A 17,961-nucleotide genomic window follows, 5' to 3' on the forward strand; every position below is an offset into this window, starting at 1 on the left:
GCGTGGCTGATCAGCAGGAAGATAACGGCGCTCCACAGTTCTCAGCACGGCTGCTGGGAAGTGTGGGCCATGTGAGGGCTCATCTGTGAAATCATTATTGTTTCAGTCTTTCAGGGAGGAGCTGGAGAGCCTTATCCAAGAGCAGATGAAGAAAGGGAACAACTCTTCCAACATCTGGGCCCTCCGGCAGATCGCAGACTTCATGGCCAGCACTGCTCCCTCTGTCTTCCCCACGTCTCCACTCAGTATGTTGGTTCAAAACCTTTCTCACAGGGGGTAAGGGTCTACATGGGAGAAGAGGCCTGCATCGCTGCTGGGATACCAGCTTGGGGCAAGGCAGGGATTGCAAAGACTAGGGCTTCAGGCAAGTGCTGCCGAAGCAGGGAGGCTGGGATTTTCAAAGGAGTTAGTTTTCAGCTGGATGAGCCAGCCTCACTTCTTACTGCCTCCGTGGAACATCTAAGCACTGCTTTCTTCTTTTCTGTGGGGAGCTGTTCAAATACCTTGGAGGTTCCCATAAGAGGGTACCTTGGGTTGGACATCTTTGGGCAACTCAGCTCATCAGCCTCTTTCACTGTCCAGCTCTAAAAAACAATGGGTTTTAGCTGCCTTTCTCCAATGGCTGTTGCAGGGGTGCACTCATGCTAAGAAACTTGCTGTCAAGTCTCCCAGATCCTTTAGTGAGGGCTAGGCTGTGTGAGTGACCTGTGAAGATCAGGGATGAGGAATCTGCCAGTCAAGATAATAGATAAAAGCTGAGGCTGTGGGGGAAGGCAGGTGATACATGGTAGCCGCATGGCCTGGAATGCTTCCTAGCTCTGAAAAGCACTGTGCCTTTTCCCAGTGACCTCCTCAGACCTATTCACCTCAGTGGTTTTCCCTTTCTTCTTCAGATCTGTCCACAGTAACACCCATCAATGACCTCCATGGCACCGACTCCATGTCCTTAGTGAAAGGAGAGAGGCTTATGAGGTGCAAGATCAGCAGCATCTACCGACTGCTAGACCTCTATGGCTGGGCCCAGATCAGCAGCACCTATGTCACGGTGAGGTCATGCCTCAGTTTAGCTGACGGCGATTTAGGCTTTCTCAATAGCTGGAACTTGACTGCACACTCTGCCCAGCAGCCCTGCCTCTATTGTGCAGGGCTCAGTTAAATATGTAGACTTTTTTTGTCCTCTGGTTACCAGGGTGGACCAGATCAGGATAGGAGGAAGTAAAGAATATGAGGGTTCTCCGAGCAAGGGGCTGCTTTCCAGTTCTCTGTGAGAGCCCTTGGGGTCAGGTGTTTCTGGTCTCATGCTATATCTTGTGGCTAGCCTGCAAATGCAACATTTGACACAGTGCCAGGGCTGGTATCTTGTCAAAAGCAGCACATAGCATTTAGGAGAAAGGGAAGAGAAAAACCCCTGTGATCCTACAGCATTGAAGCATAGGGTCAGCAATTTGATCCTGTCAATGGGAATTAAGGGTGCCAGTGCATTCTCTTCTGGCACCTGCCAGTGATCATATATGCCCTACTTCAGTTGAGCCTGATCTTGGCTTGGACAGAGGATCAGAAATCATCCAGCACTGACTTCCCTGCTCTGCCTCTACCCAGTAGAGAGCTGTGTTCCCTTCTATGCCATTCAATAACCAAAATGGGCCAGATGAGTGGGTGTACATTTTTGCTTGTTCACTGTCTGCAGCAGAACTCTACTGCCTTACATCCAACAAAAAACTAGACCAGAGGTGACTAGTGACCACTAGATGCAAAAGAGACATGTAGTGAAATGCACAGAACCTGCCAAAAATGCCATTTCCCATTATCTCTGTGATCAAAGACTGCTTAATCTGTTGGCTCCAGCACAGCCACATGGTATGTGACCAAGGAATGCACTGTATTGTTCTCAAATTTCTCCCTGCCATTGACCTCCTTTTTATTTCTGCCCCTATTACAATCTGTTAAACATTTTTTTCCTCCCCACAATGACCCAAGACTGGGTCAGTCAAGTCTGACTCCCCCGCTGGTCTGAGATCCAAATTCAACAGGATGAAATCTCAGATACTGGAGGATGGACAGTGAAATGCAGATGACAAGAAATGGTACTAGAGGTTGCTTTATTATCATACGATATTTGTAACTTCCCACAAAACTCTTCTTTGTATTACTGTTGTCTTGCTTGGGCCGAGGTGCTGTCAGATCTCACAGGCTAGGCAGCACTAGGACAGGTCAAGGGCCAGGTGAGAGCTATCTTTAGTGTCTGCAATAAGCAATATAACCTCAGACAATGGGAGAGGTGGTGGTGGTGGTGATGGAGGCAAGGTCGTGCTGTAAGCAAGGGAGGGAGCACTGTGAGTCTGGTGGCAGTGCCATCTATTGAATGAGAGAGAGAGCTGACATCCTGCCTGCCTGCTGACATGAAAAATTCCCAAGAGTTTGCCATAAGAGTTGGATTGTGCCTACAATAAGATTTCTCTACCACCAGTGCTGCTCTGTCAGGGCTAGGCCTGGCTGCCAGCATGTTTGCCAACATACTTTATCTAACCCTAATCAAATCACAACTAACCAGCATGATGCTAACAGTGGAGTCCTTACTACAGGTCCCTTCCTAACTCTAGTGGAACCAGTGATGGATTCACAAGTGGGGACTTTGCTAACCATCAGTGCAGACTAAGTCTGAGTATGTCCAACTAAATTGCTCTGTAGCCCATTACAACCTGCTCAGCTGAATCCCTTCCACACTGTCATTTCCTTTAGGTTTGAAGTGATTCCTGAAATGTCTCTTACAATCTGAGAGATGGGATCCAGTGGGGGAGTGGGAATCTAAAAATTACCCACTTAACCCTAACAGTGCATTTCTTTTGGTAGCTGCGCGTCAGCAAAGAACAGGATCATTTCTTGATCAGCCCCAAAGGCCTTTCCTGTAATGAAATCACAGCATCCAGCTTGGTAAGTCTGCTGAGATATGCCTCCATGCTCTGCCATCCCTTTCCCCCTCTCTCTCTCCTGTCCATCAGGCAAACCAGGCTCATAATTCTGGGACTGCATTCAAAGAGGTTGAGGGCAGAGATGGCAAAAAAGGGGTAGAATGCAGGAAATTTTGTTCCCAAATTCACAAAGGCTTCAAATTTGTAAAATATATGTATCCCTGGTATGTGGGAGGAAGGAAGATGCGTGAAAATCCCACCATTTGTTCAGTTTTAAACTTTTGGTTGGAAATTCGTAATATTATGACCAGTTCCCTTATGTATATGGAAGCCTTATCTGCCCACTGAGCCAGAGCTGGCTCCCCAAGGACTAGGGTGTTCCACATGCACCTGCAGCCTAAAAGCCTGCAGAGCACAACCAGTTTCAGCCAAAGGTCCAAAGGATCAGGCTGAGACAGTAGCCAATACAGTTTTGTTTTAAAAACATGGAACATGGTCCCAGAAGACCTGGGTTCTCTTCCCAGGGTTGTTTCCAGGTGACCAGGTGAACTCAGACCTCTCCAAGCCATAGTTTCCCCACTGGTAAGATGGAGATAATGATACTGGTCTGCTTTGTAAGGCCTGTGCTTAATGTTTGCAAAGGGTTTGAAGACCCACAAAGGGCATGTGATCTAGACAGGTGGAGAAGCAGCCTCAGGGAAGCATGTTCCCACACTGCAGACCCATCTGGGTCATGGGATGGAGCTGCCCAAGAACAAATGGGGGTGACCCACTGTGTAGGCAGGCTCTGTGCTTTCATGCTGTCCCACTTCCTTTCCTCACCATAGGTTAAAGTAAACATCCTGGGTGAAGTGGTGGAGCAGGGCAGCACCAATTTTGCAGTGGACACACGAGGATTCAGCTTACACTCAGCCATTTATGCGGCCAGACCAGACGTGAGATGCATTATCCACTTGCACACGCCTGCCACCGCTGCGGTAAGGAATCCCATCCATCATACTGACGGCCACAGTTTGTCAGGGTAGTGGAAAATAGGAGAGTGCATCCCACCCAGAGCCATGTTTACCAGCTCTGCGACTGATTTATAGAGCAGCTTCTGCCTTGTGGGAGAACTGCCTGCTGCCTGCTTTCATGGGCAAGCAGCATGCTGTTGATGCACCCTCACATTTGATAGAGCTGGGCTATGAAGCCAAGAGGAAGAGAAGGAACAAAGGTGTCAAGGTTCCTGGGGTAACCCCATTTCACAGTCATTGTGGAGGTGAAGGGCCCTGTTAGCCTGTCATAACACTTTGATGATACTTTCCCATTCTGTTATTGAAGAAATAATTTTACCATCCAATTTGATGATATTTAGTCAAAAGCATTCTGCCTCTGCAATGATGCAAAACCTTTAAGGGCCACAGAAATGGTGGGAGGTGGAAAAATAAGTGACGAAAGGCAAAAATGCAATTAGTACAAAATCATCATTTTTCAGGGGTCCCTTACTGCTGGTGCTAAGGATGGATGCTCTTGCTCCAAACTGATTTTTTTAGTGACAGGCCCACTCATTCTTCACAGTTTCATGTACCCATGGTCTGATCAACTGATGTTCTGAGGATCTAATCCTAGGAAGTATCCAGCAATACAGATCCTACTTTGTTCACAGACAAGAGCTCTCAAGACCAGATCCATAAAAGTGCTACTGTTGGTCCTTTCTCCCACTGCACAGTGGCCTGGAAGCTAAAAATGAATTGTACAGGCATGTTAGTGCCTGCACAAGGGGACCAAGATGCTGATTCTTCTCACTGGCTTCCTGCTTGTTTTCTCTCTGTTCCCCAGGTGTCTGCCATGAAATGTGGTGTTCTGCCTATATCTCATGATGCATTGCTGGTGGGCGATATGGTGTATTTTGATTTTAATGGTGAGATGGAGGAAGAGGCAGACAGGATTGAGCTACAGAAGTGCCTTGGACCAACCTGCAAGGTTAAGAGAAACTACAGTCCTCAGATAATAAGATGGATCTATAATTATTTGGCTTAGCTGTTAAGGGCCTAGCTGTGGGAATGTTTCACTGGGGGTGGGCGGAAGAAGCATTCAGATCAGATCTGGGTTGGTGTGCAGGTTCTGGCTTGAGACCAGATCAGGACTGAGGTTCCCATGCTGACCTGGCCTGAAGTTGTGGCTCCAAATGTGAGTTAGGGCACTGAGTTTTAGTTCTGTCAAACTTGGCCCACACAGTTGCTTTGCTTTCTCAGTTCCCTCATCTGTGGGTGCATCAACACATATGTTTTACTGTGGAGTTGACTAATTAGCTCTGCAGGAAAGCGTCATAGTCTACATGTGCGCCAGTATTATGGCAGAGTAAATTAATTAACTCCGTTGTAGGATAGTACTGTCCTCAGATAGTACTGCTGGGGACAGTACTATCCTGCAGCAGAGTAATTTGTTCTGTCGAAACACCTGTGTAGATAGAAATGGGCTGGCTGGGGCATGAGGGTGCTGCCTCTTGGCTAGCCCTGCACTTTAGCACCCTAGTGCCCCAACCAATATCACAACCTGGGAGCCCAGTGGTGACCCCCCAGGCCTTCCGCCAGCCTGTGGCTGGTCTGCCCCAGCTCAAAGTGCTGTGGTTCCAGGCACGCATTCAGATGCTGAGCCCGGGAGCAGCTAACTCTGGTGCAAACTGCGCTGGAGTTTATTTTGTCACATTCCTAGCATGTGTAGATGCACCTAGTGCATAGCAGATCATGCGGATATACCTGTTGCTTAATGCATTAGCATTTGCAAAGCTTTTCTGACACCTCCGATACTGCAGAGGGCTGGGTACCACATGCAGAAGCTGAGAGTAACACAGCCAATAAGCCAGATGAGGTATCTGAACTCATCATCATCCAGGAAGTGGTAGAGAGGTTTACACTTCTCCCTGGACTCATTCTTCTCCCTCATACAGACATACATTTGTTGGTGATGACCGTTTTTTCAGATGGCCTTTTCTCTTTTTGCAGATCCTGGTACTGCGAAATCATGGAGTAATTGCTTTGGGAGATACCGTGGAAGAAGCATTTTATAAAATCTTTCACATGCAGGCAGCTTGTGAGATACAGGTGAGACTCTCCAACAGGGCAATCCTTTGGACAACACCTAGGGAGGCGAATGCACATTTCCCAAATTGCTTCTCATTTCACCATGCAGTTATTGGGCTCCTAGGCACTGCCTGCCATAAACATCTCACTGGTCTACTCCCAATATGTCTACTGGTATGTGAATGTGGCCTGGACCACTGTAGTACCAGAGTACCTCCAACAAGTTAAACATGCCAACAAAGTTTGTTCTCCCTTCTAATCCTGACAGCAGTTTGATAGGTAGTGTTAATGTGTAGCGACAGGCCTGCATTGTGTCTGTCAGGGAAGTTTTTTCTTTAAATGAACCTCTGACTCCCCTGTATACATATTACTGTGTAAGCTACAGCTTTCTAAAGTAGCCATACTAGATATTAGATCTTGCAACAGGATCACTGCAACATTTCTAAACGTGAAGCTGGAATAGTCCAGTGCTTTCTGTGTATGGTTGGCAGCATGATGGCAACAGCTTGCTTTACACTTGACACTTGGGAGATTTTCCCCCTGTGGGGCAGATCAAGGTTTGCAGGCTGGTACAGAGCGTGGGTATGTCTACGCTGCAGTCATAACTATGATGTAATCTTGCCTGAATCTAGCTGGCACCGCTAACAACAGCAGTGGCACAGACTTCAGCCTGGGCTCTAAGAGACCCCCGGGAATCCTTGGGTTGCTTAAGTGCTGCCTCTTTGCTGTGAATGGTACCCACACTGTGTAGTTCAGATCGATCGAGCTCGGGTGTGTCTGCTCATGCTGCAGTAACACAGGAGAAACATACATCCACCCACTGGTGTGTTGCAGAGGATGAAAGCTCAGCCTTCCTTGACTCTGTCGTTCATCTATCGCCCTCTAACGGTCCAACTCTGGAACAGTTTCAAGAGGAAAAACAACTGATTTTTTGGAGCTTTTTGGTTTTCAGAGAACTCCAGCTAACCCTTTAAACTACTGCCAGTGGTTTGCTCAGTAGCTGGAAGCTGGCCTCTCCTCTGATATCAGCTGTGGTTTTGAATGAGACTTCCAGAATTGCTTGGCACTGGGGTAACTTGTTCCCATTGACATCAACACAATTTCTGGCATTACTGAGAACAGATATTGTTCAAGATAGTGTATTTCTGATGAACCCCCACATCTAAACCTCCCTCGTTCAGCAAGCACTGATGTAGGGGCACAAAAGCAGCCGATTCCTGCATGGCTTGCTACAACTGTTCGTTACCTATGTGCAATCCTGTAAAGTGCATGGAGCTGTAATGATGAATAAAAGGCAGTGGGGTCTGCTTGGGATCTTGCATGCAGTGGATTAACTCAGGAGTAATTTCAGTGCAGTGAATGGAGTTAGTGCTCCTAAAGCTGAATATACTGTTCAGCATGACAGAGCTGTGACATGTTCTGTATGCTAGTTGCAGGAGCACTCTCCTGCTGTGTACAATGCAAATACAAACTAAAAATAATGTGGCACAGCCCAGCCCAGACCCAACCCAAAAGGCATTTTGGTTTGGCTGTTCCTTGCTATACAAGAACTGTACTTAAGACAGTAATTTTGTTGGTTTTTTTTATTAAGAACCCAAAATTTGATAAAGTCAATACATCCATTTCAGCATCTAGCTCAGATTAAGTGGCTTTTCTGTAACTGGGGGCTTTGGCCAAATGTTAACAAACACTAACTGTGCATATACAAAAGCAGATTTAGAAAATTGTCTTCCCTTGCAAAATTAACATGAGACCAGATATGAATATAGAAATATGCTTACAGCTTGCAAGCTGCAGCTCTTACTTAGCTTACCGCTAGAAATAGCCTCCATGCAAGCACATGCGTACATACACATACAGAGAACCTTTTTTAATTCAGGAAAAACAGATGTAGAGTAGGCAGGATGTAGTGGGATGCTCGGCAAAGGGAGTAAACGATTGTTTAGCTTCATATGCACCCCGTGGGATGAACAGGGTCTTTGGAAACGTCTAGCTGAGAAAGCTGAGTGGTTCCAGCAAAGTGGGTGTTCTGTGCATGGAAGAGGTGGCCTCAGGTTGTTTGTGATAATGCCACAGTCTCCAGTGCTTGGTTTGGCTGCTCCTTGCTATATAAGAGCTGCACTTACTACAGTAAAAAAAAAAATATATATATATATAAAAAATATTTGTATATACGTATATTACTAAGAATCCAAAATTTGACAAAGGCAATACATCCATTGCAATGTATAGCTCAGATTAAGAAGTGATTCCACCAGCTGCTGAAATCTTTATCAGCATCGCTACTCAAATCTCTGACCTGGCTCCCTGCCTGGAGCTACAATCAAGTCTGAAACCAAGACCCACCTACAGTAGTTGTGTATTTCCTTTGCGTGTTCTCCACCCCCCCAAATCTTGTCAGCAAAGCTGGAAAGTACAACCCAGTAATTACATTGTCCTGCTTGTCTCTTCTCAAGCAGAGCAGGGCCAGTGCCCTGTAGGAAGGCAGCAGGTTTGATTGTGTTTGTTCTGCAGCCAGGTTGCAATCATGGCCATTCGTTATCAATGCACTTGTCCTCCCCTCTGTGCATCGACCTAGTTCCTCAGTTGGAAAAATAAGGTCAGCGCATTACTGAGGCTGAGCCTGGGAGCCATCGGCAGGTGCTGGGCTAGGAATCCAGGGCGTGCACTTTGCAGCTTTCTAAATTGCCACATGCAACCATGTTGACAGAGGAATATTGCTGCTGTCACTGGGAGTCCTGCTTCTTACTTCACTCCTGGCTCCTCAGTCACTGACTCCCCAGGGCAGTAGCTGCTGCTCCCGTATTTGCATTCGTGATGATTCTGGTGGGTTCTTGGCTTTTGTTTCAAAATGGGCACTTGCGCTGCCTGGCTGGTTGACAGGCAGGGAGTGCCTTTGGGGGAGTCTAGGGATGTTCTGTGTTGATTTATACTTCCCTGGGCCTTTCAAACTAGGGCAACTCAAGGGACACACTGAAGCTGAGGTGGGGAAAGGATTTTTCAGTAAATAAATTGGGCCCAATTCCACTGCACATGAGCAGTATGTGTGACTGCACAATTTGAGCTTCAATGGCAAGGGAGTCTTTTCAGTGCTCCACTGTGCCCAGGATCCCACCCTAGTGGGAGATGGATTGGGATGGTGGGTTACGCTCAGCTCTAATGGCTTGATTTCAGTTCCCTTCTACATGGAGAATTCACATCTAGCCAACTCTAGTCAGCAGTCTTTCCACTCTGCTACCTGAGAAGCCCAAAAGGGATGGAAACCAGCAGAGAACCTGGCTTTATCCCTGTTTTCCTGACTGCTTCTGTGATTCCTCGTATGTCAGTGGGTTCTCTGTGCTCTGTTTCAGGTCTCAGCCTTGTCTAGTGCTGGAGGAACTGAGAATCTGATTGTGCTGGAGCGGGAGAAGTACAGACCCCACGACGTTGGGTCAGTCCGATGGGCTGGGAGCATGTTTGGACCCATGCAGAAGAGCCGCCTTGGAGAGCATGAGTTTGAAGCTCTTATGAGAATGCTAGACAACCTGGTATGACCACTTGGACTTCCCAGTTGTCGCTATAGTGGCCCCTCACTTGCTACAAGTCTCTCTGATTTCAGTATCCATAAGACGCCGCACCCTTCCCACCGTCTTGTACTAAACAGGCCTGTGATGTTGCCATGCAAAGCTAAATTTTGTTTATTTATTTATGCCACCCTTGGGGGGGCGGGGGGGAAGGAGGGACTCAGTGTGGCTTATGGCAAATAATAGGGGAGCAAACATTAGAAGAAAACAACTTTAAAAAGGCAACTAGAATAGCAACATAAAACAGAAACCCACTAAATAATATCCCAGCCTAGCTTTGTTTGCTCTATGCCTGTCAAATATATAAATAGTCGCTGTGTTTCACTCCTCCATTAAATATACACTCTAGAAAGGATGTTTGTATTGTCAGAGGCATAAAGTACTTTGCAACTCTACATGTCAGATATATGATCTCCAGATAGAAAGTGGAGTTGCCCTAACATTAGTTGGAATGGAGGCTAATGAATCCATTAGCATTTCCGGTTACAGGGGATGGACTATCCAAATACTTTCCTTTGGACCAAGCCCCCAGACCAAGAATCTGGACTTCAAAGTCCATGAAATATGGGACACTGAGGCGCCCAATCCAAACCCTAAGGCCTATTTGTGAGCCAAGATCTGCATTACACCTAGAGGAATAAGGAAAATCTTTTCCCATCAGATCCACTGCTCTCCCAGTCACTGTTCCCTGCCATGCACTGAGCTGGCATGTGCAGCATATGTCTCTGTATGCACTGATTGTGCCAGGGCAAAATGAATGACTCAGCACTGCAGCAATAGGACTGTGCAGCAGCAAAACCACATTATTGGTCTTTGAAATCTGGGTGCTCTATGAGGACTTGTAGCAAAGAAGGGCAGTGAATAGGAGGCCCTGCTGTTCTGGGTTTGAGGCAGCTGTAGTTCACATGAGGTTTGTGGTCTGTGTTTACTGGACCCATATATATATATTATCATTTACCAAATCTGCCACATTATCAGCACAGGACAATGCTATTCTGTTCCTTGTTTCGGGGACTCTGGAAGTTACAGGTCTAGTGCTGAGCCTGATTATTCTCCAACCCCAACTTTTAAAGTTCATAAACACCACTCTCATCAGTGGAGCCATCCCTTACTCACACCCAAAGAATCAGACTGTCTGACCGTCTCTTCCCCAGAACTCCACAGAACAAACGCACCGCTTGTCTACTAAGACTGTCTCTGACACAGTAGTCACAGCAGCTGAACCCTTGGCATTTCTCGCATCAAAGAGCACTCTGCTTTCCTTCCCTGTGAGCTAGTAATCTATGGGGGAGCCAGCCAGAAGCAAGACATGCTGCAAACTCTCATGGTTGGAGAACAGACCTTGTCTCCAGTGTCAGTTTGTCTGCACACAGACAGATAGCTAACATAGCTGGTCAGAACTGGTATCAGCATTTTTCATTGTTTTTTATTATTGTGCAGGGAGTAGGGGGCAGACAGATTATGGCAAATCATTTACAGAGCGTCTGAATTTGGAAAAACAAAAGATGTTTGCAAACAGTGTAATTAAAAATATGCCCCCAAAATTTTCACACAGCCAAAACAGTAGAGCTGTTTTACATCCTGTAACACTGTTCTCTAGACTTTTCCCCTATGTTTCAACCAGCCCCAACAGCTAGTGTTCGCAACTAAAACACACATTCTGTGTATGTATGTCCTTCTAGGGTTATAGAACAGGCTACACGTATCGTTACCCATTTGTCCAGGAGAAAGCCAAACATAAAAGTGACGTGCTAATCCCTGCCACTGTCACAGCATTCATCTTTGATGAGGAGGCTGCTCCCATCTCCACCCTCCGACAGCATGCTCAGAAACAACAGAAGGAGAAGACCCGCTGGCTAAACACGCCCAACACTTATCTTCGAGTCAATGTTGCTGATGAGAACCAGGGAAATGTGGGCACCCAGAGGAGCAAAACCACGGTACAGGAGCTCTGAACAGTGTGAAATTTTACAGCTGAAGGGTGTTTTTCCTCCACTAACAATTGCTGATTTGGGTCATCTGACACACTTCACAAATTTCTGTCCATTTTACCAAGTCTTTTCAGATGTGTTGGAGCAGGGAGTGTGGGAAGAAGCAAATAATGAAAAAAAAAGTCTTTGTCCTGACATTTTTGAAGGGAAGCATTTAAGTTTTATTTGAAACAGAAAAGCTGTAAAGAGCCCAGATGGGAATGCCTTTTAATGTTAGAGTGTCCAAAAGTCTGCTTTGGGTCAGAAATGAAGGGTCATATTTTTCCCCAGTCTTCATAGTATTGTGGGTCTCATTTTGATGCATTTTCTCTTCCCTTTCCCTGACATTTCCTGTTCTTTTTGTCCGCCAGTGGATGAAGGCTGACGAGGTGGAGAAAGGCAGCAGTGGGACCCCCATCCGAATTGAAAACCCCAACCAATTTGTGCCTCTCTATACCGATCCACAGGAAGTGCTGGAAATGAGAAACAAGGTATGGCTTCATCCCCACATCCTGATGACCTCCTATGAATTAAGGTCTCATGGGCTGACTGAAATACAGCAGAGTCCTTTGAGATTCCATTGCAATGAAACATCTGGAAGCAACAGATGAGACAATTTTGTCTTATTTCTCTTAAATGTTTCATCTGGAAAGATAGTGCTCATGAAGGGGTCCAGACTGGCATCTCTGGAAATCCAAGTTGTTCACGTACTTCCAGAGGAGTTAGTGTGAGAAGCAGTTGTGCAAGACATATCCCTTCCCTAACATCACCTTGTAGATACCACCTTGTAGATAGCACCCAGTCACAGCCTGAATGACCTACCTTCCTGTAATCTATTCAGTTCAGAAGCAGCCAGCACAGGTTCCAGACTGCCAATGTGATGCCCAGCTTAGCTAGCCACCAGCTCAGTAGTTCTCAACCTTAACGGACTCAAGGCACCCCTTGATAGACTCAAGGCACCCTCAGAAAATGCCAGCCCTTCACTTTCATTTGTTTTTTGACTACAGAAAAAATAATAAAGCAATTCCTTTGTTGCAAAGACCTCAGAAGGAGCACAGCAGGTCAGAAGAGTTTTAACACAATGGGTTCCTATTTGAAATCTCTGGGTTTATCTTGTGAATCGCATTTGTACACCTTACAGTGCTAACATTGTGTGGCACCCTGCAGCACCCTTGAAAGAATCTCAAGGAACCCCAGGGTGGCATGACGCCCTGGTTGAGAGTCACTGCTCTAAGTGCTAGACAGAAACATGCTGGTTCATGCCATACTGACCAATGGAACAGTCACCAGATGGTAAGAGCATTAAGGGGCTACTGAACTAACCTGGATTTGGGTGAACAACGCAGAAGAGAGAATCCAGGGACTGAACATCCACTTCCACACTTTGTGTGTCATCATCAGTGCATGGTGCTACCATTTTAACTGGTGCTATGTCACTTGTTCCTATCCCTGATGCAAATGACAGCAAAGCAGTGGAGAATCAAGGCACGCTCTGTTTTTTGCTACTTCCTTAAGTCATTTAGTCCTTCTGGTACACAACAGCTTTGACTTGTGTATTTATCTATTGCCTACAGATTCGAGAACAGAACCGCCAGGATGTGAAATCAGCAGGACCCCAGTCTCAGCTGCTAGCCAGCGTGATAGCAGAGAAGAGCAGAAGTCCGGTACTTACATTAACAATATGGCATATTTATCATATCCTATATCATTTTTCATAATTATAGGGATGGACTGTTTGGGAGCAAACCTCTTCCTCGCCCTTCAACCAAGTCAGCAGCCCTGTGCACGCTACAAGCAAATCGGCTCAGATCTGATTTCAAATCCAAAACACAACTTCTGCTTCTGAACCAAGTTCAAGGGACCTGTAATCTGAGTCAGACCCTTTTCTCTAGTTATAAGGGTCAGTCTCAGACACCAGCTGCAGGCACAGTGGAAGGCAACAACTTAGGGGCACTAGGAGAGTAATTCTGGGAACCAGGGCAGAGGCACAGCAGGGGGCTCAGGGTTGATGAAGTCCTGGTGAGAATGTAAGTGCCCCTCCAAGCTGTGACTCCACGGAGGGCAATGTCAAGTGGAGATACACATTGATGAATCTGGTAGCTTGCCTCCCCCTGCAGCAGCCTCATGGGGTACACATGGAGCTAAGTTTCATACCCCAGAGGAGTTATGTCCTCACCAGTCTCCCAGAATTTCTTCTGCTTTTATGCAAGGTGGAATTGTCCAAGAACAGTTTCCTATTGGGACCTGAAGAGAGGGTTGTGTTGGCCTCAGGAGGCACGTGCTTGAACAGAGTGCTTGACTCGAGGAAAACTGAACCTTGCTAGTGACACAAGAAGGTGCTTAGGATAGTTAATTGGCCTTTAAGAACAGCCCTAGGATGCAGACAGTACAATGTTGTGGTTGGTTTCAGTCTACAGAGAGTCAGCTGGCTTCCAAAGCAGACATGGAGACAAAGGATGGACTCCAGGAGGAGATACCTGCTGAGCCAGAACCCCCCAACCCATTCAGCCAGCTAACAGACCAGGAGCTAGAGGAATACAAGAAAGAAGTGGAAAGAAAGGAACTGGGACTAGACGGTAAATCTCCTGTGGGGAGGAACAGCAGTGGTTTCTTCAGTATTGCGAGTAGGTATAAATACGTGACTCAGAAGCAGAGCAAAACAAAAGGCTCTGTTTTCTGGCAGCTTTTAAGGTGGTGATGTGTGGTTTTGTTCCCTCACTGGAATGAGACAAAAAGTTTTGGGATGTTTCTCTGAGAATGAAATTATGCAAAAATGCCTGCTTTGGGCTGGAAAGTGAGTGGGAACCTAGCTTCAGATCCCTATTCTGCCTGATGTAGAGCAGAGTTTTTCCATCTCCATCTTGACTCGTTACCTCAGTCACTGGTATATGGAATGTCTCTTTCTCTCACAAAAGCCCAGTGCCTCTTTCTGACAGAACTCGGCTATGTCTGCAAAATGTTTCCACTTCGAAACGTCCCTTTGCAGACCCCATTCCAACCAGCCCTACTCAGCAGCTAAGCAGGCAGGTAAAGTTGGCTGGGATCCTGTTTTTCCACAGCACATAAATGTCTTCTCTTTACCCAGGTGAGAAAGACACCAGCGTGGAGGAATCTCTGGCTTCTCCTGGAAGGTCTCCATCAGCTTCCCCAGTGCAAAGCCCCACAAAGTCTCCAATCAAGAGCCCACCCCTATCCCCCACAAAGTCTTCAGATGGTAAGCTGGGCCTGTATGCCAGGTCCTGTTATCACCGTTCTGCTGCATGAAGACACTTGAAGCACTTGTGCCTGCAGCCTAGGACAGATGCTGCAATGGGTGGGTGTGCCCAAAGTATACACGAGGCACGAATCCACAGAGAAAGCTGACACCTTCCAAACTCTGCAGCAAGGCATGGGCATGCTGTAGGTTTAAAGCGGGCACCTTCCACCAGTGGAAAGACAAGAGAGGTTCTGTGTTACATTGCTAGAAGGTGGCTGGCTTATTATCGCTGTAAATTCTGAGCCGCCTTGGTCCTGACAAATCACTCAAGAGGAGGTGTTGCTCTCATTTGAAAGGGGGGAACTGATGCAGAAAGAGACTGGGTGGAATCTAAGGTGGTCTCGATCCAAATGGTCTCCATATACCATCCTTCTCAAAACGGTAGCCCTCTAAAAATGAGACCTTTGCATTCTTGTGATGGTGAAGATTTCAAGTAGCTCTCCAAGCCAGATTTCTGCATTCATGTAAGTCAATCAGCCTAAGCAGAGGCAGTACAAGCTTTCTTAAGTCATCTTACCTGGGTGCCTCCACCTTGACCTGACAACTCAGTCTCCATGGACCTATGTAATTTCCCTGGCCACTGAGATGTGTTGGACAGTGAGGAGGACATTTAGTGCTCAGTGAACTTGGTGATGTTCCCCCCTCCCTGGGAAAGGGACAGAAACCACCAAATTCCCTCCACGCTGGCCACCAAGCAGATGGCTCTGGATAGCACAAATCAAATCAAGTCACCTTTGTGAATGTCTGTGCCATCCTGGGGGTAGAGCTGTCAGTGTTTGTTATCAGCATGCTTGTAAGACTGCACGCCCGAGAGCACTGGAAACAATGAATGCATCTGACGGTGTTGTAGGCAAAAAAACCCAACCCCGCAACAAAACAACCATGGGCAGCAGCAGCCCATAAAGCGGTGTAGTTCTTGGTGTTCTCACTGTGTCGCATGTGTCTCACTGTGTTGGTGTTTGTCTGTCTCCACAATCTCTTCCTTTCTCTTTCCTCCATGTGTTGCTTTCATCAAAGGACTTACCTCTGATTCTGAATACTTGTCACTGTAGTAAGTATAGAGAGGCTGTTTTCTACACTCGCATACCATCACCTTGTGGGAGGCGGGGTACTTCTCACAGGAAAGAGCGTGACTGGGGAAAACAGCTGGGAAGCAACTCCATGGAACAGCAGTGTTGTGATCAGTTATTCCAGGTTCCCATTTGCTCGGTGTGGCCAGTTTTTAACTGGAAATCAATAGGGCCCAGTCTTCAAATGTGGGCAGCTTACTAGAGCCCGCACATTTTCTGTTTAGACATTCAGACCTTAGGCTCATATCTATTGTGTTTCTAGAGGAACGATTGTTGTAGCATCTAGTGTAAACACTAGTACTTGGAAGATCACAGCTACACTGCCTGCATACTGATTTGACCATCCAGACTTGGGATTTAGATCTTTGCTAAAGTGCTGATACCTATCAACAAGTTCAGGTGGACATTTTTTCCTAACATTTCTCTCCTGATTTTTTTTATGGACTGTTTTGGGAGGGTTGTTCCAATATTTCCTGCTTGAGATTTTGGGGATTCTCTCTCTCTCTCTCATTTTTTTCTGCCTCATTTTTACCTCTTATTTCTCTCTTTTTTTTTTTTTGCTTCCATCCTGTACTAGTTCTGAATGCTGTAAACAGGAGTGAGCTGTAGCTTCAGGTCTTCGTCGAAGTAATTTCCTACCCGCAGGCAAAATTGTGCTCCTGGATCTATCCAGGAGTTCTTGACAGTTTTCTTTGCTCCCTAGTCATCGAACTTCTACCATGCTCAGAGGGGGAGCTGTGGCTGGTGGGGGAATAGACTGTTGGGAGCTGATGTGTACTGGGCTGATCTGAGAGCTGACCTTTGCCTTGTCTCCCTGCCACACTTTCCAAACACCAACAGCCACCATTTGAAGTATTTTATGAGCTCGAATGGCCAGCATCAAAACTAGCCAGCTAAGCTGCTCAGACTTGCCATCAGCAGCTTTTTTTTTGCACCTCCTCTGTCTTTTCCCATTGCTTTCCATTATCCATACAACACCATCCTGCAGAGTCAGAAATGGGAAATCAAAAGAGGGGAGAGTGAACTAGAAACTGCTCACATCCTAAACTTTAGGACCAGAGTCTTGGCTGAAATAAATGATTGTAGCTCTATTGAAATCAGTAAAGCTGATGTCAACTCACTGAGGTTTCAGGTCATGTTTCCTTAGCGTTCTTTGCAAACCAAGGTGTAATGTGCATGCAGTGGGTGCTGCTGCTTTGACAGGCATAGTTTTGTAACCCCTCTTAATTGTGTTTTCCAATGTACGCATTCCAAACTGCAGGTGGAAGTCTTCAGTATGGAGTGTTCTTTAAAATGCTAAATCTGTAGAGATAGCTTCATCCCCAAATGGTCAGGAGTGGTAACAGGTCCCAGTACTGTAATACCAAAGTGAACTAAATGCTACATGCAAATAGAGCAAGGCCCAATCTAATCAGCCACTGGTGGCTCTGGTGGTTTTTAAACAATAACCTGAGAGTCTAAGTCAGTGGTTTGGCTTCTTCATAGCTCTGAGCATCTCCTGTTTAGGTAGGTGAAATGGCAATAATATCTTTTACACTGTATTTTCTCCTGGGGATCAGATTCTGCAACCTGTCCTCCCACAGAGCAGCACTTGCTCCTAAGGACAGTCCCGTTAGAGTCAGGACAACTCTTCTGTGTGAGAGAAGTTCAGTATCAGGCTGGAAAAAAAGCAATGATGGGTCAAGCTGCAAGTTCAGATGGTATGAAATGTTTTACTGACCCAGAGTAAGATACTGTATTGATAAATCTGATTTGTGGGGTTTAGCCTCTGGCAAAACCAGAGAGGGTAAAGGCGCTATAGAATCATTGTGCGTGAATGGTAAAGGTTTTGGTAAATGTGATAAACAAATCCAAGGAGAAAAATACAAACTAGAGAGAAGAGGAGGAGAAAAAGAGACAAGCTGGCTATTGTTTAACTATATTTTCCCGAGAGACTTTTGCTCACACTTAGTGCCTGAAGGGAATCAAGGTTGCTAATGTTTGTTTTGGTAGGAGCCCTTTGGAAGTCACTCTTCTTGTATCTGTGATATTGGAAGGAAAGACTGGGTGTGAAAGAAAATAGGAAATCCACATGCCTATGTTCACCTGCCACAGAACCTTTAATAAACAGGCCAGAGTGCTTTCAGGGTCC

At 46.3% G+C, this 17,961-nt stretch overlaps 1 protein-coding gene across 1 annotated transcript in view; it reads left to right on the forward strand.

The window, feature by feature from the left end:
• ADD2 (adducin 2) overlaps positions 1-17,961 on the forward strand; it is a 77,288-nt gene that overhangs the window by 52,554 nt on the left and 6,773 nt on the right. The window contains exons 3-14 of the mRNA XM_014609794.3: positions 107-245; positions 894-1,045; positions 2,851-2,931; positions 3,737-3,886; positions 4,728-4,871; positions 5,894-5,992; positions 9,322-9,498; positions 11,217-11,474; positions 11,876-11,995; positions 13,079-13,168; positions 13,915-14,080; positions 14,590-14,718. Of these exons, the coding sequence (XP_014465280.1) occupies positions 107-245; positions 894-1,045; positions 2,851-2,931; positions 3,737-3,886; positions 4,728-4,871; positions 5,894-5,992; positions 9,322-9,498; positions 11,217-11,474; positions 11,876-11,995; positions 13,079-13,168; positions 13,915-14,080; positions 14,590-14,718 (1,705 nt within the window). The remainder of the gene's footprint in view (positions 1-106; positions 246-893; positions 1,046-2,850; positions 2,932-3,736; positions 3,887-4,727; positions 4,872-5,893; positions 5,993-9,321; positions 9,499-11,216; positions 11,475-11,875; positions 11,996-13,078; positions 13,169-13,914; positions 14,081-14,589; positions 14,719-17,961) is intronic.

The sequence above is a fragment of the Alligator mississippiensis genome, chromosome 7 (genome assembly GCF_030867095.1).
Source record: "Alligator mississippiensis isolate rAllMis1 chromosome 7, rAllMis1, whole genome shotgun sequence".
Classification (NCBI taxonomy): domain Eukaryota; kingdom Metazoa; phylum Chordata; order Crocodylia; family Alligatoridae; genus Alligator; species Alligator mississippiensis.